Source organism: Ciconia boyciana, chromosome 1, assembly GCF_034638445.1.
Source record: "Ciconia boyciana chromosome 1, ASM3463844v1, whole genome shotgun sequence".
NCBI lineage: Eukaryota > Metazoa > Chordata > Aves > Ciconiiformes > Ciconiidae > Ciconia > Ciconia boyciana.
In genome coordinates this window covers 748,214-773,976 of record NC_132934.1, presented here as the reverse complement: position 1 = coordinate 773,976, position 25,763 = coordinate 748,214, and the positions used below count along the sequence as shown (strand labels likewise).

General features: G+C 55.2%; 1 protein-coding gene across 5 annotated transcripts in view; it reads right to left on the bottom strand.

Moving 5' to 3' along the window:
• Nucleotides 1-25,763, bottom strand: part of SHANK3 (SH3 and multiple ankyrin repeat domains 3) — a 372,580-nt gene that overhangs the window by 8,855 nt on the left and 337,962 nt on the right. For 2 of the 5 annotated variants that reach the window (XM_072856101.1, XM_072856081.1), the window contains exon 21: nt 22,154-24,479. In XM_072856101.1, the coding sequence (XP_072712202.1) occupies nt 22,154-24,479 (2,326 nt within the window). Of the gene's footprint in view, nt 1-17,894; nt 18,757-22,153; nt 24,480-25,763 lie in introns of those variants that run through there. The other 3 variants (XM_072856107.1, XM_072856090.1, XM_072856116.1) reach the window with 3 other exon arrangements.

Sequence of the window (25,763 nt, the reverse complement as noted above, 5' to 3'; positions counted from 1 at the left end):
CATACACCCCCTGCCACTAATGCACACACCACCCAAGAGCCACGCTTCTGGGAGGTTAATAAGCACTAATGATTTCTTAGAGAGATGGCTCCGAGAAGATTAGCTGAACACGAATATGAAGGTCTGTTCACAGCCTGTGGGCCTAGGCACATTTCCTCTTATTCTTATTTTCCTGCCACCTTGGCACAGAAAGCAAGAGGGTTATGAAGAGGCATGACGATGAATCACATTTGGGAAGCTCCGTCAGTACAGAAGAGGAAGAGCTGAATGACCTTGAGGGCTGCGGTACAAGAAACGGAATGAAAAGCGACAGTCCAAAACACGGCGTCCTGCTCAGAGGGCTGGCAAAGGATCTCTGCTCTCTGCTGGAAGTGATGAAGGGAGAGAAAGTTCTGGGTCTAGTGACAGACCCCAGGAGGGGGTGACTGGGAGGCACCAACGCAGCATGGCCGTGGAAAGGCAAAAGAGACGCTGCAAGATCTAAGGTGTGTATTTCTCACAGACATAAGGATGCATTCGTGCCGCCATAGGAGACACCCCCATCTGAAATTCTGAGCACGGTTCTGGTCACTCATGCTCAAGAAAGGTAAATGTGCACAGGAACGGCTGCAGGCACAGCAGCCGGTGTGCCGAAGGCTTGTTTAACCTGCCCGAGGTGGGACAGAGGGGGAAATTGCTGTCAGAGCCTGTGAAAGGAGAAGAGAGACTTAGGCTGGAGGGCGCTGAGCCCCGCAGCAGCCCTGTGCAAGCGCACTCCTCACCGAAGTGGTGGATGCCCGATGGCTGTCCGGCAGCACGGGCCTCGCCAGCAGTGGAGATGCAGGTCCCACAGAGACCCACATCGTGTGGCAGGCTGTGCTGCAAGGCCTCCCTGGCTCTCGGCACCGTTTCTTTTTGTTTGGAGGCTTACAGGGCCTGGGAAGTTGGCTGTTCCTGCTCTCAGGGAACGGGCTTGCTGCAGCCACACGAGAGAAGTCACCTGTGTGCCCAGGCTTCCACGGCTGGCATGTCCTTGCAGTGATGAGACAGTGGTGCCACGGCAGAGCTTTCTGGGCACGGCCGGCCAGCAGATGTAATCTGTAGGTCTGTTCTCCTCTGCAGAGCGCCGGCTTGGTCAGTGCAATGCGCTGTTGGCAATATACTGTTGGCTCTCAACACGTTCAGCAGCGCTGTTCTGCCAGCCGTGCGGTATGCTGCAGACAGCCCGCCAGTCTCTGATGTCCTGTCCAGCTCTGGAAGCTGACTTCATTACGGGCCATCAGTCCAATTATTTGGTCACAGGCACTTCATTCTGCTCTGAAGCCAGGTACGTTTTTCTGGATGTGATCGTTCACAAGTGGCACCTCAGCACAGTATCCGTTCCGAGGACCTGTGCATTATGCACTGCGACAACATCTGCTCAGAGGGTTTTTTCCTGGATCACTGCTCTTCTCCATCGCAGGTTCGTGTTGGCATGTGTTTTGCCAGAGGAATACACGCTGACAGAGACGTGTACCGGCCAGCTGCAGCCAGGCTGAGGCCAAGTGCTGCTGGTTTTGGGATGCTGCTATCGAGGACTTTAGCTTTGCCAGGTTTCATGAGCACTACGGTGTTGTCCACTTCTCCTTTAGGCAACACCAAGTCAGTGTAACTGGGAAGCTTGACAAGAAAAATGAAATGCTTCACTTTCTGTTTCTGGTGGTGCTCCAGCTGGGCGTTGGGAGACCAGCAGCCCAGAGATGGTGGGATTGCTGGTGGCCACAGGTTTCTATGTGAGTGGCAGCTCTAATCGCGGTTCCAAGGCTGCCTTCAAGCTTGTCTTCTCTGACCACGTAAAATCCAGGTTCTGGCAGCTCTCGACCCCTGTCCCGCAGAGCTCAGGGGTGGCCGTCTGTCAGCACCAGCAGTAGCAAGGGGTCGGTTGCCTGGATTGCTGCTTCAGTGTAGCCAGAAAAACTAGTCTTTTGAGATGCAGAAGACAAGGCCTGATTCGTGCACCACAGCACACGTGTGGAACTGACTGGAATCAGCAAAGAGGGAGGACAGGTCTCACGGGAAGCAGTCTCACAAGCAAAGAAACACCAGCTTGATGAAAAAGGAAATTCTAACCCAAGAAAGGAGGATTATGCATTTGTAGGACAGCTAATTAAGCCTTCTGGGAATACTTTTACTGAAGGTATTAAAAAGCAGATTTCTTGAATGAGTCACTAATGGATAAGGATTCTTCCTTTGAACTCTGTATCTCAGTCCAAATTTCTTCAAGAGCAACAAAGGCGAGGACAGATTCAGCAACAGAGGCAACACACTTCTAATCACTCCAAAGAGAAATGCTTCGCTTTTGCTCAGCAAGCCCTTTGTGTTGCTGTTCTTGGCTTCCAGGTGTTTTCATGCCGGCCTTCAAAAGCATCTCCATTGCTTTTCATTAGAACTGCATGAAGGCCTCCTGTGATGAACAACCTTCGCTAACTGACGAGTGAGACACGAGACTGCTCTCGTGATTCTTCATCAGTGCTCGAAGCACCCAAAGGCTCTGACGCAGAGCTTGGCGCTACCTGTGACCATGGCCAGGCTGTGCTTGCGGGCCAGGGTTGGAGACTAATCCTCTCTCTCTTTGCTGGAAATGCAGACGGACACTTTGAGGCTTCCTGCCTGGAATGGTGCATGCCCAGATGACATGACACCTCTACAGTTCTCATTTTGAAAGGATTTTTGTCTTCCAGAATTGTCTCATGAGAACTGTCCCTGAAAAGGGAGGACAAAGGGCAGGAGTACAGAAAGGAAAGAAAGTCTCTCTGGATAGCCCCCAAAACAAAAATCAGAAGCACTTGTGCTACACGTCACCATGGAAATAACACAACCGCCACACAGGACGTGAACTCCCTGGCACGAGCTGGACGCTCTCGCATGCTGCTCTGCAAGTGAGGACGGTGTCCAGGGGAAAGCAGCACTTCCCATCCCCTGCCTGCACCCCAGCTCTGGCTGACGGCTCCGTTCAGATGAGTTTTCTTTTGGTGGACGGCTGGTGAAGGGGTACGGGCCTGTTTCAAAAGCTGGAAGGAAATACGCTTCTTCACAGAACCTCGAGGAAGTCCGTTGACCAGAAGGCCAAGCGAAGCCTCATCACGAAGGAGCCAGGAAAGCCCTTCTCTCCCCAGCGCTGGATGCTGTGCCCGGACAGCGAGGGCCCAGGACGAGCGGCAGCACTGCAGCCACCCCGCTCCAACAGCGTGCACGGCGCCAGCGGCAGGCAGGGCTGCGTTACCGGGAGATTGATGAGCTGTTCTCAGGGACCATTTGCCAACCCACTGCTCTTCCTTAACTACTGAATTTCAGCAAGAAATTTGTTCCTGGCTCTCAGCAAAAGAATCCAAAGAGAGCATAGGCTTGTCCCCATAAAGAAAGCCCACAGGGAAGAGGGTGCCCAGCAGTGCGTGAGGCTTATCTGAAGAACTATTGAGAACAAGGTTTTTTACTGAAGGCGATCTAATTTCCTGCTGTCATTTTTCTTACGGCTCTACTAGTGCAGTCAGCACTTTCATTAGGGAAGATAAATCTGGCACTTTTGAATTCTTCTCTTTCACAGTAGACAAACAAAGGGATGCTGAGAAGGAACACCTGCAAAACTGATACAAATGAGGGGGTTAATTGTACCCCATGTACTGTCCCTCCTGAAGGCAATGCAGTAACTCCATCAGCATCTGGAGGGCCTGATGATGCTGAAGAAGCACTGGAAGAGTTCCTCTTCAGATGAACACAAGAATGAGCAAACCAGGAGAGAACGGTTCAATTTTGTAACTCTAAGGGCTGCTACCTTCTGTATGGAGTCTCCTGAGCAGAAATAAATGCAGAACCTATGGGCAGTGCTCATGCATGAAGTCCTACAAATTGGGCAGCTTGGTCCTATGGATCACGGTCTGCGAAGATCGGTTACCTCAGGCACGGCTCTTGTGCTCTTGGCACATGTCGGACTTACAATGCACAGACAGCTCAGCAGTGCTGAATGTGTGCAACTAGTCTAATGTTTCCCCAAAGAGCTTTCGCAGGGGTCAGAGACTTTATGAAGGGGCACAGCAACTGCATTGTCCATGAGCCATAAAGCTGATGTTTTCCAAAAGCAACCAATGCACTGCACAAGCACAGTATAACCAACTTGTACCTCCACGCATGAAACAGCACCGCTGCAGCGGCGGTGCAGCAGTTCAGACTAGCGTGCCACCTGCCTAGGAATCCCGGGTAAACTTCCCAAATCTTCAGATTCTGCCCCAATGACATCTCCATTGGAAAGGTACGCATTTTGGGAAGAACTCAGAAGTAGGGCACCTCTATACCCCTTTTCTGAGAAGGATGGCTCCTTTGGACCAGACTGCAGGTCTGTTCCCTTCAGGAAGGTGGCCAGTAAGAGTGCCAAAAGAGATCAAGTGGATAACCTGTTAACTTGGCGTTTGGGAAAACAGCCCGTATGGCACCAGGCTGGAAAGCCTTCCAGACACCCTGCGGTGTGGTGGGTAAGGTGAGCCATGAGGCACTCGGGCAGAAGGAGGTTCACGGGGGTATCTGCTGGGGCTCAGCTCCCTCGGCCATCAACAAGGAGGAAGCTCAGCATCCAGAAGGCAATCCCTCTTCTTTTCCTTCCTATTGAGTTGTTATGGCAACCAACGTGCTTAGTCTAAGCCTAATATTTGGCAAGGGCCAGCCCGCTCTTGATGCCTGTCTTGGCTTGCAGCCACCGTCCGGGTGCTCAGCAAAGCAGTTGCCGTAACACCACAGGAACTCCTGTCTTCAAGGAGGAGGACCAGGGAACAAGAGGCTGGCCAGCCTCACATCAATCCCTGGGAAGACAATGGAGTAAATCATCCTGGAAACCATTTCCAAACATACTGAGGACAAGAAAGTGGTTGGGAGTAGACAGCACGGCTTTACGAAGGGGAGTCATGCCTGACCAACCCGGCAGCCTTCTACGGCCAAAGGACTAGGTTGCTGGGTGAGCGGTGAGCAATGGATTTTGTTTATCTTGACTTCGCAAGGCTTTCAAAGCGTCTCCCGAAGCATCCTCACTGACAAACTGGTGGAGCATGCACAGGACAAGTGGAAGGTGAGGTTGATTGGGAGCGGGCTGAACTGCCGGGCTCTAAGGGCTGTGGTCAGCGGCACGAAGTCCAGCTGGAGGCCAGTGACTCGTGATGTACGCAACCCCCTGGGGTTGGCACTGGGGCCAATACCTCTTAATGTCTTCATTAATCACCTGGACGATGGGGCACAGGGTATCCTCAGCAAGCGTGCAATGACACAAAACGGAGTGGCCGATACACCAAATGGGTGTGCTGCCCCTCAGAGCGTCCCCGACTGGAGGAATGGGCCAAGAGCAATCTCACAAAGTTCAACAAAGGGAAATGCAAAGACCTGCACCTGAGAAGGTGGGAACAACCCCACCCACCAGTACATGCTGGGGCCTGACCAGCTGGAAGGCAGCTTTGCAGAGAAGGACCTGGGGTGCTGACAGACACCGAGTTGAACATGAGCCAGCAACGTGCCCCTGCAGTAAAAAAGCCTGTCGGTGTCCTGGGCTGCATTAGGGACGGCGTTGCCAGCAGGTCGAGGGAGGTGATCCTTCCTCTCTGCCCAGCACTGATGGAGCACACCTGGAGTACTGTGTCCAGTACTGGGCTCCCCAGTACAAGAGAAACAGGGACTTACTGGAGAGAGTCCAGTGAAGGGTCACAAAGATGATTAAGGTACTGGAGCATCTGAGAGAGGAGCACAGACTGAGAGAGCTGGGACCGTTCAGCCTGGCGAAGAGAAGGTTCAAGGGCACCTTGTCAGCGTGTATAAATACCTGACGGGGGGAGTAAAGAAGATGGAGCCAGACTCTTCTCAGTGCCCATGACAGGACAAGAGGCGTTGGGCACAGACTGAAACACAGGAAACTCCACCTGAACATAGGAAATCCCTTGCTCGCTGTGAGGGTGACCGAGCACTGGCACAGGTTTTCCAGAGAGGTGGTGGAGTCCCCATCCTTGGAGACATTAAGAACCTGTCCTGGGCATGCTGGTCTGCCTAGGTGGCCCTGCTTGAGCAGGGGGAGGACCAGATGATCCCCAGAGGTCCCTTCCCACCTCAGCCATTCTGTGAATCTGTGAATTCAGGCTGTGGGGGACCAGCACGGACCTGCGATCAGCCAACAGCAAATGCCCCCATGAGAAAGCAATGAAATGCCCCATGAGAAAGCCCATTCTGACGAGTCATTCCGTCTGCTGGGCTGCCCCGCGGCAGAGCTTTATGCAGAGTGCTTGAGTTGACAGACCTTCCTATGGACCTTCCCCCAGACCTTTCAGCCAGCGTCCTCAGCCTTCTCTGCTGCACACGCAGCAAGCAAACAGCAACATATTCCTGCAGCACCATCAATGCCTGACTTTCCCTGCCAGCCCCCACCATTTCGGTATCGCTTTCACTCCTCACTGCCTATGGCGCAGAGAACACTGCAAGCATCGGGAACATTGCCAGCATCAGACGGCCACAATTCATGGGGACTGTGCTCTTTGGCCTGCAGAATTTAGCTTTTGCCCTCGGCTGCCCTTCTCTTTACATTTGTTAGCACTGAACTTTCTCTGCTATCATGCAGGTCACTCATTTAGCTTGGCTAGTTTCCCTCTAGCTCTTCACTGTCCTCTCCAAGTTCAATGTCCCTCAAAACTTCACGTTTTCTGCAAATCATGAATTCTCATTAATGACGGTGGTTTTCATACAATTAATAAATCTATGAAATGAAGTGGGACCCTACTACAAAATACCTGACTGTCTGCTATTAAGCTTTTCCCACAATGAAAACTGACAAGCTGCTTCTACTCTTCATTGCTGGTATTTTTTCTCTGTAAAACATGTCTAGACCAAAGCCTTACTTCTTGCTCTGAAAGAATTCTCAATATCAATAGTCTCTCTCCTATGCCTCCGATGCCCAGCTCCTGAACCGCATCCTGGAACAAGGGCTGCTGACTTTGCTCCTGAGACGGGGCAGCTGGCAGGAGAGCACAAGCTTGCCTGCCCAGGAGTGGCCTTCCTGAGGAGCGTCGAGTGTGGAACAAACACAGCTCCCTCGAGCCAAGCGTCTTCAGAGTCAGAGCACGCCGCGTTCAGCTCAAGTCTCATCGCGGTGTCTAACCGCTGATCACAAACCACGAACAATCCACTTGTAATTTTCTGTCTGGCGAGGGGAATGCAAAGGAACCCAAAGCGTCCCTCGCGTTGCCGGAGGTGCTCGGCCACCGTGCGGGCAGCACACCAAGACTTCAGTCCCCAGATGAGTGCAGACCTGCCAACACTGACGAACTGGAAGATACCCAGGGCAATGGAACAGTCTACAGAGGACAAACTCCCTGCCTGAAGGCACGTGTACCACTGACGCTTCCCTCCACCGGGGACTAGTTAGAGCCAGTGTCTCCTGCATCCATGTCACACCACGGTACAATGCAAACCTTTTATTTTTACAGAAAAAGGAGGGGAGAGATTTTAGTTTCTACATCTAAGAAGTGAAGTTCTTCTGGATTTCCTCAGTCTGCTTAGGATCCGACTTCCTTCTGCTTATTGCAAGAGCAGACAAGGGATGAAGTCCAAGAACTAGCACAGACTCAGCATCCTCCTTGACTCCGGGGATGACAAAGAGATGGGAAAGCTGATTCCTACAGCTCAAGCAGCAAGTGGACACGTAGCAACCAACGGTGTGAATCAGGCCAGCTCTCTGCTGCCGTTCGGATGTTCAGCAAGAGACCCTTATTTAACAATGCAAGTTTTTTATAAACCCTAATGCCAGATCACATAGGACCAGCAAAGTTTGTAGATCACGCTTAGGACTGCAGGACAGTAGTGCAGTGATGTGGCCAGAAGCTCCACGAGCACAGGAGTTACAAGTGGGAGGATGCTTTACAGTACAGCTGTAGACAATTACTTTTAAAAAACGGAGTAACATATAAAGTCACTTAAGCCATGACTTCCTACATGCCCTAGCACAGGGCGGTAACTCCTAAACTGCTGCTGGGCCGAGCTGCTACGGCTACGCTGCATGGGCAGCACCGGGGAGACTTTCTGGCTGGGGTGGGTGCTGGAAGCAGCCTGTGCGTGTTACAGTCAGCTGTCAGGAGAGCCGGGACCCACCGCAGCAGATCCCGGCAGCGCGGGTCGAACCCTGGTCTGACCTGCACAGCCGGCTCAGCTGGCCTGGCGCGTCGCAGAGCACGATTAGGAAGGGACTTGCCCGTGGTCAGGGAACACCACCGCGCACAGAAAACACCGACTGTGGAACACTCTGTGCAGTCTGGCGGGGACAGGAAAATGAACAAGTCCGTGGAAGCCAAGGCAAGCAGACATGAATGGAAAATAAGGCACACGTGTCAGGCTGGAAGATGATGTGGACCCCACTGAAGCAATAAGGGAAGGCCCGTCCGTTCCAGCTCTGGATGCCTTCAAAGCACAGCAGGCAGCTCTGGGTGCACCTCGGGGAAATGCCCGAAGAGACAAGCGGTGGGGCCTGAAGCTCTTCTCACCTGAGAAGCATCTCTGACCTGGAGGAAGCTGTGCTAGGTTTAACGAATGATCTTCCGGATTCTTGTCTAATCACTTTAAACAGAGTAAGAAAAATCCACTCCAGAAAGCCATGGCAATTGTCACTGTTTTACCTCATCATGGGAGGACAAAGCTGAAGATCTAAACAACGGGATGGTATCACTGATGAAACCGTTGCTTCTGCTACTATTCGTTTACCATCCCATAACAAATAACAGTTTTTCTCTTCTTCACTCTATATGAATTCCTCCGCGTGGGAATAGGGCCCACCCCTGCAGGTGTGCAACCGATGGAAAAGGAGCCAAGAGCTTGTGACTCTTCCTTGAGCTGACGTGGGGAAGCAGAGTGTGTGTGTGTGTGTGTGTGTGTGTGTGTGTGTTGGGGGGAGGACAAGACGGGGAACCCCGGCTGGTGCCTGGATAAGGGAAGGATGAAGCTGCTGCTCTGAGGCTTTGGGTTTTGTTGCAGTGCAAGGTGCAACGGAAGACCAAGTCCTGACCTGGTGTGATGCTGACAGGACGGCATTCACCTCTGAACTGTCCACTGCCCCAGGCCCTTCTACGGATGCGTTGCCTTTCTTATGGAGAGTTCCCCTGTCAGCCTGTCATGGTCAGATGAGAGCAAATTGCGCTTTTGCTGGTTTTTTTTTTTTTTCTCCCCCAAACTGTGTATAAGACATTATCCCAATAAAATACAGAGGCTGGATTTGGGAAAAAGCGAGCCAGCCATGAAGACCCTGGAGGTATATTCCCTTTTGTGGCTTCTCAAGGTAATGCCTCCTTCCTGTTTCAAAACTGCCTTTTTTTTCTCTCTCACCCCATCATTTCCCTCTTCTCTCTGATCACACTTCTGCAGCCAGAGCAGTAGTCATTTGTGCTGTTCACTGGTAGAGCATTTTCCCCTGACCTCAGAAGACTAACTGACCTTCCTAGCTCACCGCACCGTCCTACAAACTTCAGCAGGACCTGTCTTTGGGGTCAGAACAGCCTGTCCTATCTTCTGGGCTCCTGGCTCACACTCGGGAGCCTGACCCGGAGCAGAGTGCCTCTGTGCTCAGCAGCCTCTGCACAGAAGATCACGGGAAGGTGAAAGCTGCTGGCAGAGCTGTAGCACTGGATGCGGAGCTGTCATTTACTGGGCCCCCGGTAGCACCTAAAGCCTCAGAAGTGAGGTCCTTGTCCAAAAAGTGCCTAGAAAAGAAGGACTCGGGACTCTTCCTATTTATTGTTCCTTGCTGGTCTCAGATGAGCTGGGGGAGGGCACGTTTGTGTTTGTTTTTCAGTTCCCAGTTCCCAGCACTGAGCCCTGAGGGCCAGGACGGAGCACCCCTTCTCCCGGCTGCCCTGACGGTGGGCACCATGCAGGCCATGTGAAGCCCTGGCACAGCACTGCGTGCCCTGCACCGGAGCGCGCGTGGCAGAGCCGGGCAACACGGCTTCACGCGGCCTGCATGGTGCTTACTGCGAGTGCTGTGGGCAAGAAGAGAGCAGTGTGTGTTGCTTGAAAAACCCTGGGCTTGCCTCTTGCTGCGCTGGAGGCCCGGGACGGTACCAGGGCTCGGGCAGGGCAGAGGCACCGCGGCTGGCTGGACACGGAGGGTTCAGTCGAGGTGTTTCATTGCTTTCCTTCAGACCCAGCTCACCTTGTGAATCTCACCGACCACTAAAACCTGAGCCTGGGTTACGGGCTCTGCTTTCTGCCAGGGCAGCGCTGCCCGAGCCCCGGAGCCTGAGCTCCACCACGCGCGCGGAGGAAAACAGGTCTGAAGCTTTACATTTTAGGTGACAAATTTTGTTGCAGGGGAAAACGACCACAGTCTGCAGTGAATGCCTGACCCATTGTGCAACTAATGAGAGGGGAAGCTGGCCCATCAGTGTTTTAACTGTGATGACACAGAAGGTTAATCTACAGGGTCAGAAGACAGCTAATTAGGTACACAGAGCTAACCCCATGCCTCTAGCCAGCAGCAAGCCCTGGTGCACCTGAACTGATGGTGCCTTAGACCTGTTGTAGAATTGAGTCTCCTCACTTGTGCACCCTAAAAATACCCTGGGTTTACAGCACCCCTCCCTTCCAGGGAATTAAATGCAAAAACCTTTGCTAAGAAAACGTCAAAGGTGCTCAGCTAAGCAGGCACCTGTGAAACTCAGCATGGATTGCATATCCAGGTTCATCGCTGATCCTTTTGGACCAAGACAGCAGCTAACCCTAACCCTAACCTCTTCAGGCAGCAAATGGGCATAATGCCACTCGTGACGGGCCCTGGGCAGAGGCAGTGCCTGCTGTTCCCCTCTCCTGCTCGTGTTTATGCAGCCCGCTCGCACGCTGAGCACAGCTCCTGGCAAGGGCTCCCTCCGCCGCAGGGCAGCGCAGGCGGGTGCAGGGAGCGGTGGGGAGCGTGGCGGGCACGCAGCCCGCTGCCGCACCCTGAGCACGGGCACGGGGCTGCAGCCCGCGGGAAAGCACCGGCCAAGGCTCTGATGCATTCACGCTCGCCCCGCTGGAGCGGAGCCATGGCCCTGTCTGCAGCATCAGGCCCCTCGTCAGGGCTGTGCTCAGGGCTGGCGGGGCGGGCAGGGTGGCCGCAGCTCACGCTCAGAGTTGGGCAGGGATGCTGGGCGCGGGCGAAACAATGTCCAAAGCTTTCACACAAACAGGGTGCAACAGAGAGGAAACATCAGCTGACAATCACGGTCAGTCAGATGGTGCTGGATGGGAGCAGGCACTGCCATTGTCTGAAACGCCGGCTCAGCGGAACGGGGACGAGCCGGCTCCCATTCAGCGTGGCCAGCCATCATCCCTGAATGCTTTCGGACCAGCTGGTGCTGCCACTGGGGCTGCTGGGCAGCGTCCTAACGACGTGTGGGCAGAAGACAGACTGAGCAGGCTAAATTCGCCCTGTCCTGTGCCAGGCAGCACAAGGCTGAGGCGTGAGCCGCGTGCCTGCGGTGCTAACACGGGCGGCAGATCTCCCCTGGGTGCAACCCTGAACACTCAGACGCTCTGCGACACCAGCAACAGGACTGAATGCATGAAGACATGGGCATATGCGATGACATGAGGACCCTCCCACCGCTGACCACAGGCAGACGAAGCAAGATTTGCTGTGCAGAACCTGAGGCAGGAACCTCTCCGCCCAGCTCTAGCCAGAGCAGCGCTCCGTCCCCAGCCAGACCTAGGGGCTCTACAACCTTCTGCTCCACCAGAAGGACTGAAGTGGGCCAGACGGCTTCGGAGTCTCCCACACCTCTGCTTAAACCAGCCGTGTGTTACAGCCTGGGACTGGAGCAGAGCCGATCCCCGGGGAAGGCATCCGCACGGCTGTCTGGAAAGCGGTACGGCAGCCACCGCCAGCCCAGCGGGGGTGCAGGGCATCGGGCAAGAGGAGTTTCCTAGCGCTGCTGTTCTGCTCTCCCGGGACCGGCCCTGTCCAGCTGGGCACCGGGAAGGGGATGCAGACTCGGGAATTCACCACTTGGCAGAAAATGACAAGTAAAATCAAACATGAGACTGCCCAGAGCCCTGCGTAGGCTCTGGGGTTGCGTTCACACGTGGAAGCGACACAGATGTAGGTAGCTAGTTTCATACACACTACGGGTAAAAAAACAGGACAGACAGACAAACACGGAAGAAGCACAACCAAGACCACACAGCTGGCCATGCACACCGGGGAAATTCACCTGGTGGGCGCCCGGACCAGGGGCACGTGCCACAGCTCAAGCCCTCCAGTGCCCTCCCAGGCCTGCGGGTCACCTCCTGGTGAGGGAGAGGGATCCTGCCACTCGGCCCAAGGGACCTCGTGCAGGCAGGAGTGGCCTCTCGCAGGGTCTCACTGCCTGGTCCAGCCTGCTGAATGCAGGCGGCTCATCAGCCATGGGCTTGCGAAGGGATTCCAGCAGCTCCGGGAGCAACTGAGACCTGCTGGGGACATGGCCAAGGAGCTCTGCCAGCAAGGACACGGAGACCTGCTGGGGACACGGCCAAGGAGCTCTGCCAGCAAGGACTCCTCCAGCAGCGGTCATTAACCAGTTTGGGAGAAGGGGGCTCAGTTTTCTGTACCCTGATTTCCCTACAGCTGTCTCAGGTATTTGTGCCAACAGTGACCTCCCTGGGGACACCGTAAGCCAGGCGCTGTGGGTCACCAGGCTGGAGCTCCCGCAGCTCTGGGGTGCCTGCCGGAAGGCAGCACTGTCCCGCTGGTCTCCTCCAGGCCCCCCCTCCCCCGGTCAGCCCAAGCCCAGCCTGCGACGGCTGCATGGTCGGGGAGCAAGAGCGTTAAGAGGCTGCCCCTCTGTCTCACGGGATTTTTGCTCCAGAAGGTGACCCAGGGACACCCCACGACTGGGAGGTCACGGCCCCGCGGCGGAGGGGGAGCCTTGTGCATCAAGGGCACGGGGGGAGCTGCTGGGGCTCAGGGAGGGGATGTTGCCTCCTGGGGCGGCGGCCAGCTCAGCCCCGCCCTTGCTGGGGTCCCCCCCCCGCCAAGGGGGCCCTGCCCCTGCACAGCCCTTGCTGGATGTCCCCCGGGCAGCCGCGACGGGGGCGCACGCTCTCGTCCGGGCCACGGTACGAATCCCGTGGAAGCCCGAGGGAATTTCCTCAGTCGTCACCTACGAGCAGCAGCACACGACATCACAGCACAGGGACACGGACATGCTACCGGGGCACGCCAGGGCGGGAGGGGGACACTCACATGCCAGAGCAAGCGCCGCTGCCCGCTCTCGGCCAGCCGGGGAGGCGAGAGAGCGGGGAGCGGGACCGGCACGGGCGTGGGGAGACGAGGTGAGTTTGCTATGGGATGAGAACATGCTCACTTACACAACTCGCCCACCCTCCGGAGGCCAGAGGCGGTTCTAGACAGAGCAGCGCGGACATGCAGATGGAGAGCAGGAAGAGAGGCAATGAGAGAGAATGTTAGCTCCGGTCCGGGGCAGCAACAAGACGGAGAAGAGCGAACGGACTTCATCACGCAGCCCGAGGCCGGCGCGGGGCCGAGGCTGAGCGGCACGGCGGGAGCCTGGCCGCGCCGTGAGGCCCGGGTGCCTCGGCGGGGCCTCCCACGCCGTGCGGGCCTTGGGGGCTCCGGCGGCGGCGTGCGCGGCACGGCGGTGCCCCGCGCCGGGGACGGGGCAGGCCCCGCAGCGCCAGGAGCGCCGGGCAGAAAGGCTTCGCCATCTGGGGTGCGTGGCCGCGCCCCGGGCAGCTCTGGGGAAGGGGCGATCCCGGGGGCAGCGAAGGGACCCAGGAAGTGGCCGACACGGGGCTTTTGGGGCCAGTGAAGGTCGGGACGTTCCACACCGGCTGCGGTTACGTCCGTGTGTTTACTACAGGAAATGGGACATTCATAATTGCATGGATTCGACAGCCAAAGCCTGAAGGATTCGACAGTGCTATTTGTAACAGCTGGGAGGAGAGGGGGAGGGGGGAAGAGACAGGGAAGGGAAGGACAGAGATTGGGGAAGGGCAGAAGAGGGAGGGGAAGGAAACAACATATGCATGAGAAAAAAATGCTCCACAGCAAGAACAAGAAAGAGCGGCAAATACAGTTCAACATTTTCTGACTTTACCCGATAGCTGTGTTAAGTGCTTTGCTTTCACGACTGTGAGAATAACGGCTACAGCTAAAGGTCGATGGAACATTATTAGGGCCTTGCAAGTGAGTTAGTGTTTCCCAGAGGGGATAATCACAGTTCCTCTGGTACGGAAGTTTGCTTGAACCCCTTGCTGAGGTCTGTGCTGTGCCAAAGGACTTCCCCTGGGCTGGCAGGGGAAAATTCAACATTTGCTCTCCGGTGAGCAGGAGGGACATATCGCAGCTCCTCGCAGGGGAAAGAGGCACCCTGCACCCGCTGCCTGGGTGCTGGGCTGCTCCACTGAGCTTTCTAAACCTTCTTCTTGTGCATCGCAAAATCCCTCAGCTGTGGCTATCGGGAGGGAGCAAGAGGCCTCGTCTCACCTAGATGACATGGCCCCCTCCTCCGAGCAGAGACTCCGCATCTCCCCGCCCTGCAGGGCTGTAGCAGGGGCTCTCAGCAATGGTTCGGTTTGGCACGCTGGCTACAAACACCAGATGATCACTGCTTTCATTCAGACTTTTATCGCTTTTCTGCAGGTGAAGTGGCTGCACACAGAATCGGAAGAAACGGCCACGAGCCGTGCAGAGAGCACGGCCGCCTCTGTCGGGAGCTGTGCTGCTCCCGGCGGGGTTTGCTTGGCCAAACAGGGGACTGCAGGTGGAAAGCAGTGTGGGTAGCTGCTGCGGGTCACTAATAGTGGGGTCAAGCGAGGACTGCGCTGTTTCAGCTAGAGGATCTAGCCCGGTGCTGCGCAGCTCGCAGTGGAGGCACTCGGGCAGCCCCAGGGCGGGCTGGCCGGCCGAGAAGGACGCGTGGTTATCCCCTGGGGAACGCCAGGCACCTCCAGGACAGTGTCCCGGCTGTGTCATGGTGACCAACCTGCTATGCTCGAGGAGTGATGTAGAAGAGCAAGAGGACTTCCAAACGCACTTTGAACACCCTCCCTCATGCTTCTCCGTACAAGAGGGTCTCGGCCTCCAGCTACGGTTTTTCTTGGGTAATTTTGCAGATGGTGCTGTAACCGGACTGCGAGTCTCTCAGCCATGAGCTCTCGCCTGCCTGTGCTCCGTCGTGGAACGGGGAGAATCGGGAGCAAACCCGGGTATCAGTAAACATTTACAACAGCGAGGTTCTGGCAGGGTCAGAGCATTATGGACGTAAGAGCTGCTTACGCCTTAACTAAACATTACATCTCTCGTTGCAGCAACCCTGCTTTGTCCTCGTCTGAGCTCTTCTTTGTAGGAAAAGGAAATTTAGGGCTAGTATCCATAGGAGACTTCGTCTCCTCGTGTGCTGCCCCTGGGACTCTGCAAGCCAATCTCCTCCTAAGCTCTCCCCGGAGAGCGCGCGCAGCCGCGGCAGACTGCCTGCAGAACTGCCCCAAGGTAGCAGGCAGGCCTCTTCCCATGCGGTTGCTTTGCCTCCGGGTTGTTGACAAAAGAACTGAAATTTGAATGGGTCCCTTCTTATTTCTCCATACAAGAGGAAAAGCCCTTTTTCTGTGACTTCCACTTCTAGTCCGCTAAAGCCCTGAAAGGAACAGCCCTTACAGCTCTCCTGCGCTCGGGTGATAAAACAACTGCATTGTGAGACCTTCCCGGAGCTAGGCTCAGCAATGAAGGAACCCTTCAGGCTTTAACTCTTCCCTCTTTTGGGCCACTTCAGCACTGTCTTGGTGGGACCCGGAGCTCTTCTCACCGAGGTCTAGACAACCCCTCATTGCTCTTCCCAAGTCTCGCTCTGGACAAGCATGAGGCAGTCACGGTTTGCTCTTCTACTCACTCGGGGGGATGAGTGGATGAGCTGTGATTAGTAGATGTTAGTGACCAGATGAGGTGAAGCCAGCTGTGCTTGCTGTGACATGGACACATGCTGAGACTTGCTACCCACAATGCCCCTGTCTCCTTGTAGGCAATGCACGTCAACATCAAAACCAGGCCCCCGGCCGCCAGCGGCAGGAAGCATTGAGCTGGTGTCAGATCGGTGTGTCACCTCGGATCGAGGGGAGCGCTTCCCTGCGGTAGGTGCTCTCTCAATGACTACATTTTCACAGCACCCTCTAGAAACTCCTGCCACCTTTTCCAAATACCCAACCTCCATCAGCTTATCTCTAAACAGCCTGTGCTTTCCCACTCCCCTGCTGTCTGCAGCGCCGTGTCTACGTGGAAAAGCTGCAGAGGTGGCCCGGGCTCAGGAGCGCCCCATCCTCAGCCTGACATCCTGCGGTGAACGCTGGGAAAATGCCATGGCAACCAGGAGGAAAGAGCATCCTCCGGCACGCCGCGCTGAGCTGCCAGCAGAACGCGTGGCGAGCCCCCCTGCCGCCCGGCAGCCCCTGCCGCAGTGCCGGTGGCCCCGCTGCAGTACGCCTCCATGAGCAGAAGCCGCCTCCCACGGGAAGGGGAGTCCATGGCGCGAAGGAAGCACTCTTACAGTTACCTACGGAGATGCTTTAAGCATCTTCGAGTCCAGCTGCCGCAGGAAAGCAGATGGAGACCTGCCGAGCCTCCGTCACGGGACTGCAGGTTTGCCTTCCTCTTCAGTGGCTGCACCAGACACGTGAGGCAAGGTGGGGTGCTCGGGGGAGCTCGGGGCTGGCAGGACAGCGTGCTGCTGCGAGCACCAGCTGGGACCTGCGTCTCCAGAAGCTGCAGCCTTTGTGGCCGTTAGCAGCCCGGCCGTTCCAGGCGGGGCTGCGGGGACGCCCGGCTCGACGTCGCCAAAGGACGCTGCTGTCGCCTGCCGAGGGGCTTCAGCCTCCCGGCGCACGGAGGCCGGGGGCTGCTGCCGCACCCTGCCCGGCCTCCTGCTGCTCAGCTGGAAGGCCGCCTCCTCCCCAAACCTCAGTGCAGTATAAATAACTTCCCGTATGCCCCAAACTCCCTCTAGGGAAGGCGCTGAGAAGCGCGGATCTCAGCTGGCCTCATCAATGCCAATCTCCAGCTTTTCATCAGCTCTCCACGGACAATTCCCTTGACTGTGGAAAGAAAGCTCAGCTCTGCTTTGCGCATGAGTTTAGACACCATGAAGAGACAAAAAGCCTACAAGGAAACAGGGGGTTGTATCTGCAGCGGCCGAAAGCTTGCACCAGAAATGTTACACCATTTAACTGAAACAGAATTAATTGATGAGTTTATATAGAAAGAGGTAGCTTTACCCTAGGAGCTAAATGCCTAAAAGGCTTATTTTTCTTCTCTCTCTCTTTCAGATCTGTAGAAATACAAAGCAGTTGTGGGTTTCCAGAACAGCACCTGAAAAACTCAGTTTTGCATCTAAAATTCTGCTTCACATGATACATTTGGCATGTTTGGCTGTTGCTTAAAGATAAACAAACAAGCGAGCAAACAAACAAACAAAACCCTTTGCAAAGCACCCGCTAGCCCAGGTTCTTGGCTGCATTAGCTGGAGCCCCAAACCGGAACCGTGTTGACACTTCAGATGCTTCTGGCTCGAGTCAACATGAGCTCACATTTAGCTTTACGGGCGGGCCGATCGGCATCACACCAACCCCGTCAGCAGAGGTGGGAGGTTGAGGTCTGAGTGTGACTATGCACAATGAGGAATGACACAAGCCCGATGAGGCTGGATGGCCACGGCCAGTCACAGGACAAGGGGACACTGCACAAGAATGCCATCTCAACACAGGGTTTAACGTTGCACATTTAACGCGTGAGTCACCCTGAAGCGCATGAGTTCAGCCTCTGGTACTAATGCGGTTCTTCAGCTGGCATTTGCATCGCTAGCTATGACTCACTGGATCACTAATCAGAAACGTACACCTCTCATTAGTTAGCGTCAGCTTTATTGTGGTAATGGATGTCACACAATGAATCCATTTCAGCGTTCAGCAGCAGCTCTGAGCTGCGGGGTCCTCGCACTGCTCCTGCTCAGTGGAACGACTGCTCGGCATCTGCTGCTGCATGAGCTCTGTCCAGGGGCGGCTGGGAAGTTCAAGTCAGAGAGACGCCAAGACGTCGGGTCACTCTCCTGCAGCTCAGCTTAGCAAAGGCTACTGTGTGCTGGGACACCGGATCTTCAAGGATCCCATTCATGTTAAACATGAAGATAGCCGCTGCTGGCCTCATGTCAGACTTCAGAGACATGCTACGTCAAAGTAATGGTCAGGGTAGCTCCCAGCGGAGCACAGTTCGTGTGTCCCCAACTCAAGGGTCATCGCTTATTCCCACGGGACAGTACAAATGGAAGTTGACACTCTGCTCTGCTGTCACTGTCACCGCCGAACTACGGCGTCTCGGTGAGGACTGTGCAGAAGGCTGTATCTCAGCAAGCGGGCGCACTACTGCTTCGGGAGCAGAACCTTCTCTGACAGCACGCAGTGCATGGGCACGGCAGAGCTTCCCTCGCCACGCTCAGCCCTGGCTGGTCACACAGGGCCCGAGGAGCGGGGAGGATGGAATAAATATCGTCTCTATCGATTGCCTTAACTCTGACCTTATGTTCTCATTCTCAGTATTTCTTGGCCTCTTTCTCAGTCCCTCTTGTCAAACGTCCTCCTGTGGAAGACCGTCTTGGAAGGAGATACAGCCAGAGTTAGAGTTATGGAGAAAGCAGTTTGTGTCTTCTGTTCCTGGGGTCCCCAGCCAGGACCCTCACAGACCTCTGCAAGAGAAATGCACCGGGGCCTGCTCTACAGCCACCGCGTGCAAAGAGAAGTTACCTGCTCTTAGAGACAACTACTGTAAATTCAGAATTTAATGTGCTTAGAAAGAAACTCCAGCAATGAAACCTGCCACCGCAGGAAAGCTGCTCCGCCTGCTTCAGCAGCTCCTGCAGCCCCTGGAGGGCACCGGCAGCTCGTGGATGGCTCCTGCAAGGGCACCTCATCGTCCCGAGTCCTGTGGAACTCCAGGACACCTCTGGCTCTAGGTAAGAGCTTCGGTTTGGCTCACGACCCTTTCCGGAGCAGAGCTAGATGTAAGACAGACAGAAAAAGCTGCAGCACAAGTCAGGCCGCAGCCCTTTAGGCCTCCACATGCCCCGTGGAGGGGCTCAAATGGACTTTGGCTGCAGCATCACCTGGGCTTTCCCGAAGCCTGGCCAAAGGGCTGCAGCACCCTTCAGCCCCTGAGGGGATGCTCAAGGGCCGTGCCCGCCGGCGGCACGGTTCCACCTCACTCCTTAGCAGCACTGCTGTGTTTAGGGGTGGCTCTGGTGGGAGGTTTGGGTAATACTGTCGTTCTCAGGACAGGCCCAGGGACTGGAAAACGTGTCCTGATTTGGGTCATCTAAGCTTATCTAACTGATCTTTACATTACTTTCTGAATTTACAGCAATTTCATAAAAGAGAGGAATTTTCACAATGAAGGAGAGTGGCTGACAGCATTAAATATTCTATTTACAGCTGACCTCCTGGGAAATATTTCAAGTCTTTGACATCAACTGGGAGCATAAAAATTTCAGAGATGAAAGGCCACGGCTTTCAGAAAAAGAAATGAGAACGTTTAACTGCAGGACAGTTGAAAGTGCCAAACACTTGGTGGCAGGGTGGGTAAGGCCAGGAGGATGGACTGCACTTCCCCGTGCAGGGGGACGGCTCTCTACAGAAGGTGACATGCAGCAGTACCACGCCACGGGGTGGGAGCTTAGGCAGGGTCTGCTGCTCCTGGGAGAGACGGGGCGAGGGAAGCACACTGCCTACTGGAAGCACAGGAGTCAAAGGGAAGCAGTGGTGGAGGGCAGGAGAGGTTCAAGAGAGGCAGAGGATGGACAAGGGGTACCCCCTAGAAATGGGGGGTACTTGCAGACCTCTGCTGGGAGGCTGCATGAGGAACAGCAGATCAGCCGTACGGGGTGATCTGGACGGACACGGGCGGCCAGGGAAGGAAAGGGGACAGGCAGAGGGGTGGCTGCGTTCTGACACCACGGGGAGTCACAAGGTGCTTTTCGCTGCTGGCTCTGGGAGACCAAAGGGGCTGAAGGCAGACGACCCAGCAGCCCCTCCACCAAGCCCGGGTGAGGGAGGGCCAGCTCGGCCCCAAACCAGGTCTCAGCAAAGGGCCATGCCTGGCATGGGTAAGCTGTTTGAGATGCCACGCCTGGTTGTCGTTAAAAGCTGGCGACGTCCAAGTTCTCTAGCATCACTGAAGATATGCACAGTCAGCACTTTTTAGGCACGGCGTGCCTGATTTCAGAAGGGTCCCCAGATGCAATTAAACTAAGTGCATTCAGCACAGGACCCCGCGGTTCCCAGCTGAAGCAGTGCAGGGAGAAGGGACCACGCGTGAGATACCGGTCTCCAGGGAATGGCCGTAATGTGCATTTGGGGCCGAATCCAGAGAGACAGAACAGCGTAGCAGGGCAAGATCCAGAGATGCGACTCCACACTGCAGTCGTAACTACAAGTTTGGTACCTACGGAGAGGAGGACCAGCAGTGCACCCAGGCTGGCACTGCCAACACAGGCGCTGGCAGGGAGACGTGAGCGAGACGTGAGCCAGCTGAAGGACGGAGCTACATGAACGCTCCCCTGGGGGTATGTCAGGGTAGGACACTTTGTCCCTCATGCTACAGCTTGAAGGGTCACCAGCTGTGCTAGCACCACGTGGACCTGTAACCCATCACTGTGATGATCCATCTGGTTAGAAAAACCTTTCCAAAAGAAGGGTTCCCCTTAGCTCAGAGCTCCCTGCTGAACTGGCACCTCGCTGACCCCCAGCAACCACCCACTGGTGACGCCGGTGGGACCTGCTTACTGTGGCTTTGCTACTGTGGGAGGTGTCGTGCGGCTGCATGCTGAAAGGGTAGAGTGAGACCAGAGATTTTGGGTCACTTCCTGCTGTAACTTCGAATTTCAAAGCCTTGTAAGGGTTCGCTCTCCAATCTCGGACTCTAATTTAGAGTTTTTTGGTTTAGTTTAGTTTTGCAGGGAGGTGGGGATGTTGGGGTGAAAGCGTGGGGCAAAGGGGCCACTGCTGCCACAGGGGCAGCAGGTCAGAACAAACGCCGGGTGCCGGCAGGTCGGTGGGTGGCCTGGCACGGAGGACGCACCGGGCAGGGGAGCAGCGCAGGGTGGCACGAGGGACACGGAGAGGTCTGTGCTGCTCGGGGAGCGTGACGGTCACAGCTCCAGCATGGGAGGGAGAACCGGTGTCTCCTGAGTGCCGTGAGGGATGAGGGAACCCGAGTACGACTTTGTAAGAGAAAGAGGCTCCTGCGTGTCCTGGGGCCCCTCTGCAGTGGCCTTTCAGATCTCCTGGGCCGGCCGGGCTCCGCGCAGGTCTGTGCGTGGAGGAGAACAAGGGGTGAGAGGATCTACCACGCTTAGGCGCTGCGTAGATACCTCTGAGCCAGCAGCCAACCCACCGGCCCACCGGCACGGAGACGTGCGTGACCCAGCGCTGCGCTCAGCAGGATACGGCCGCTGCGAGCGCCCATGGGAGGGATGCCTGGCTGCACCCGCCTGCCCGGAGCCACGCTTAACACCCCAAAACACCTCCCTGCAGGTCACCAGAGCTGGCTCGTTCCAGAAACGGTGCCGAGCTCTGCCTCAGCGAACAACGGCCGGGGTGGTGCTGCCGTGTCCTTTCTAAGGGCTGTCACAGACCACCCTCGTGACGGCTCCCGCTCAGCAGAGACTGACCAGAGCTCTAATACGTAGTCTGACAACGTTTGGAGATCCTTTGAAATGAAAAGCACTAGAGAAACACACATTGTTATTAATTGTTCAGGAGCAAACATTTAGAAGTGAAACCCACGACTAAAAAGAGCAGCTTAACAATAGCATCGAGACAGAGGAGGAACATGAAACAACAGGAAGGCAATTTAAAGGGAAAAAGCAACAGTGCGAGCTCGCTACGTGTGCGGTGCGTAGAGAGGAGCCATGAACAAATCACACCAACTTCTGGAAAGCATGTCTCAGCATTGTCTCTCCCCGTGCAGCTGAGAAGTCCTGACATCTCTGAAATGCCCCTCAGAACACACCCTGGACCACTCGGCACAGTTACGCTCTGCTTATGCACCTCCCTGTCCCCCTGGTGCCTAAGCCCTGCCCCCGCCCCCTCCCCTGGCCAGTGACCAGGCTCTTACCGTGCCGCGACCACAGGTGACTTCTTCCCGGGATCTAACGTGGACCCGGCTGGTTCCTCCCCCAGTGATCGTGTATCCTTATTCAGTTGCTGTAGTCGGGAACTTAGCTCACTGATCACAGTTGGCTTGTCATCATCAGCCCCATGGATTGGCCTGCTCTCCATGGGGTCCCCCCATAGCTTGGACCTTCTCTGAAAGAGGTAGCGTGGCCGGCCAATGCTGGCTGATGCCAGAGTGGCCGCATGTTGCTGGGAGATGAGCTCGCTGTCCGAAGACTGCTTCAAAAGTGGGTCCCTGAAAGTAACTGGCCCCTTGCTGAGCTGGGACTTGAGTTTTGGCTTTGGAGGCACTGGTGGCTTCTCGAGTATAAAAGTTTGTCCATCCGCAAAGGAAGTGTATGTGTCAGTAGGCTCCCCGCTTTCTGAGGACAACGTAGACATGCTGGAGACCGTAGAGATGGTGCTTGTGGTCTCCAGGTGATGGTCACTTGAACTTCTGGTGTCCACCTCTTCCACTCCCGAGTCTGCAGCAGACTCTGGGGCTACGGGGGCATCAGAGGGCTTCCCTGAGGGTGTTCCGCCAGTGGTAGAAGGTGCTACTGCTGCCGCTGGTATGGATGGCGTGCTAGGCGTAGCCAGGTGGCTGACTGGTGTGCCAGGGGTGGTGACCAGTACCCCGTTTGCAAACTCATCTGGTGGAGGCACCAGCCCTATCTTGGCCAGCTCCTCCCTGGTCTCTTCGTCACTTGAAGACAACTGAGCTGGTGGGAGGGTAACCGTGTAGGGCTCCACTTCTTCCTCCGAACTCCCTTGTCCCAGCGTCTTGTCAGAGGCTGGACTGACTGGAGGCTTTCCCACGGGACTGGGCTGGGTCTCTGCTTTGGGGGACTCTGCTGGCTCTGTGCATGCTTCAGGGACAGCTGGTTTCTCCTCTTTTATCTCAAGTCCTATCTCGTCTTGGCCATTACTTGTGGCATGAACCATGATGAGGCCAGCGGTCTTCTGCTGTGATGTATCCACTATGCTAATAATCATGGACTTCTTGTCTTCTTGTTTCTTCTCCTCCTTCCCAGGTGTTTCTGCTCTTGCCTCAGTGTCTTTTCTCAGCGTGGATGGAGTCCCCCACTGGCTCTTAGCAGGGGCCAAAGTCCCAGAGTCTGTTCCGATTACCCCTTTGCCTCCAGGTGAGTACACAGGGGACACCAAGCTCTCCAACTCCGCCCTCTCTGGTTCTTTGGTTTGGATGTCCACAAACAGGGGTGCTGCTCTGTCTGAGTCTGGGCTGTGGATTGGGGTGGGCGACCGGGATGGGACTTGAGTTGAGAGGGCCCGTTCCCTTGCGGCCAGCGCAAGCGCCAGTGGTGAGTTCGGATCCAAGGGCTTTCCTGTTAGGGGGTGGATGAACGTTGAGGATGAGCTGCTAATTAATGGCTTTAAAGCTGAGACAGGGGAAGGCAGTAGAACATCTCGGCTTCCTAACAACCGCTCATCAATAGACCTGGACTGCTGCAAGGATGGCATGTCGCTGCTGGGGGGGCTTCCTTCAATGGCCCCAACTGAGAGGAAGACAGTGGATTTCCGCCTCTCATCCAGACGACGGTCTCTGTCCTTCATGACTCCAGCGATGGCAGTGGCAAAGGGGATGCTTGTGGCTTCGACCTGAGCAATGCCAGTGTGGTGCTGATATTCCACTCCACTCAGGCGATGGCTCCTGCGGGTGGGAGAGGGCTCCCTTGTAAAGCCTCCGGTGATGGACAGTGCTGCTCTCTCCTGTGCATCCTCCACTTGTAACTGCTTAACAAGAGGACTCTTCTTCCTCTGTGGCTTGGTGGGAGCAAACAGGCTGACATTGAACTGACCCATGTTGGCATAAGGGTTGTCGATCACTCTCCCCTTCCTCTTCAGCTTCTCTGGAGGGGTTGCAGACGGGCCAGGCCGGGGGATCTCTGTTGGCTCCACGGGAAGATGAGAGGAATCCTGCAGGATTATCATGGATCGGGCCCTCTTCTGCCTTTCAGGGTAAGGAATGGAAGTCCTCCCCTGATCATACATCTCAGCTGCGCTAATGACCTGCGGGAGTCCATGGAGTTTAGCCTCCAGGCTTGGCTTAAAGCTTGATCTTATGGTATCATAAGCTCTTCCTGGGGGTGGAGGTGGCGAGAAGGATGGAGGGGGGCCTGTGTCAAAGTAATATGGAGAAGGAGGTGGGGGTGGGGCCGTTTGAGGTGGTGGTGGAATCCCATGTCCTTCCCTAACAGTGTCTTGCATTGATGTGCTCCGCGGAAACTTTCCATCTAGCAAAGAAGCAGCAAGTTTCTCGTCTTCGCCTGGAAAGCAAGAAGAACAGTGAAGTCAGAGAGGACGTCTCTAGAGAATCCAGAGCACGACAGTCGCCGCAAATTGCATATATGACATCCCTTTCTTCCTGCCACCCCACTTTCTTTCTGAGGTGATTTTCCACTTCATCTTCTATTTGCTTGGTGCAAGCGTTTGCGGTTTGGCCCTTTGCTCACGCTCGCTTGGCACAGAAGGGCGGCCACAGACTCTCACAATGTCTTACATTGTTTTAAATCCATCAGACAGTTGTGCCCAACACTTTCCAACCAGGCTGAACACTCTCCAGACCAACGCAACAGTGGCAGAATTGAACACCTGCTCGATCAAACCTCCCGACACCCAACTGCCAACGTGTGAGACAGCTGAGTGCGACCAGGTTGCGCAGCTCACAGCAAACAGTGCCATCTCCCATGGGCGGGTTCTCGCACTCTCCTGCTTGCTGTTCTCGTGTCACACTTCCCCCCTTTCCCCCGAGGGGTTACATATGCTTCAATGTGCTAGACTGAATTCAGAAGCAAGGTCTAGCAGAAACTTAAGTTATGTATTTCAAGAATTGCAAGTACCCAAGGAAGCCAGATTCCGCCACTCCTACTATTAACTTACTACCTGGGTGCACAGCAAGAGCTTTTTCAGGTACTTGTAAGACTCAGTGAAAGAGTATAAGAATCTTGCTAAGTAAAGTAATAGGAGGAAAAATCCATTAATATAGCAAGTATGGTGCAAGTACTTGCACGGATGCTACTTAACCAGCTTAGCTTGCTCCAGCCATCTGCATCTTCACCACGTCCTGCTTTGCTCGGCTCATCACTTACTTGCCATACCTCCTTCTTTTCAGTGACAGTTCAGCTGTTTTCAAGGTTTCAAATTGCTCTTGAGAGAATGCTCAAGATGGCAGAAAGCCACGTCTTGGCACAGCAGCACGGTGACCACCTGCTTTTTTGGCTCTAATGCTTTTTCTGTAATGTCCACCAGCATTCAAAGTGCTTTGGCAACCGTGCCTTGTATTACATCAGCAATTTCACCGACTGCCCGCAGATGCAGAGTCCGCTGGGGGAAAAAGGGAGTATTTTGGCCAGTGAGCATTGAACTTTACATCTCATCACATTGATCGGAATATCACTGTGTTCAAAGCCATGCTATTTTTGCTGAACACAGTTTGGGGATTTTTAATACCAAGGTAGCATAATGAACTGGAAGCACAAAACAAGTTCAAAGAGAGACTGGACAAAGCCTTGGCGGATGCACTTTTTGTGGGCTATTATGTGCACAGAAAC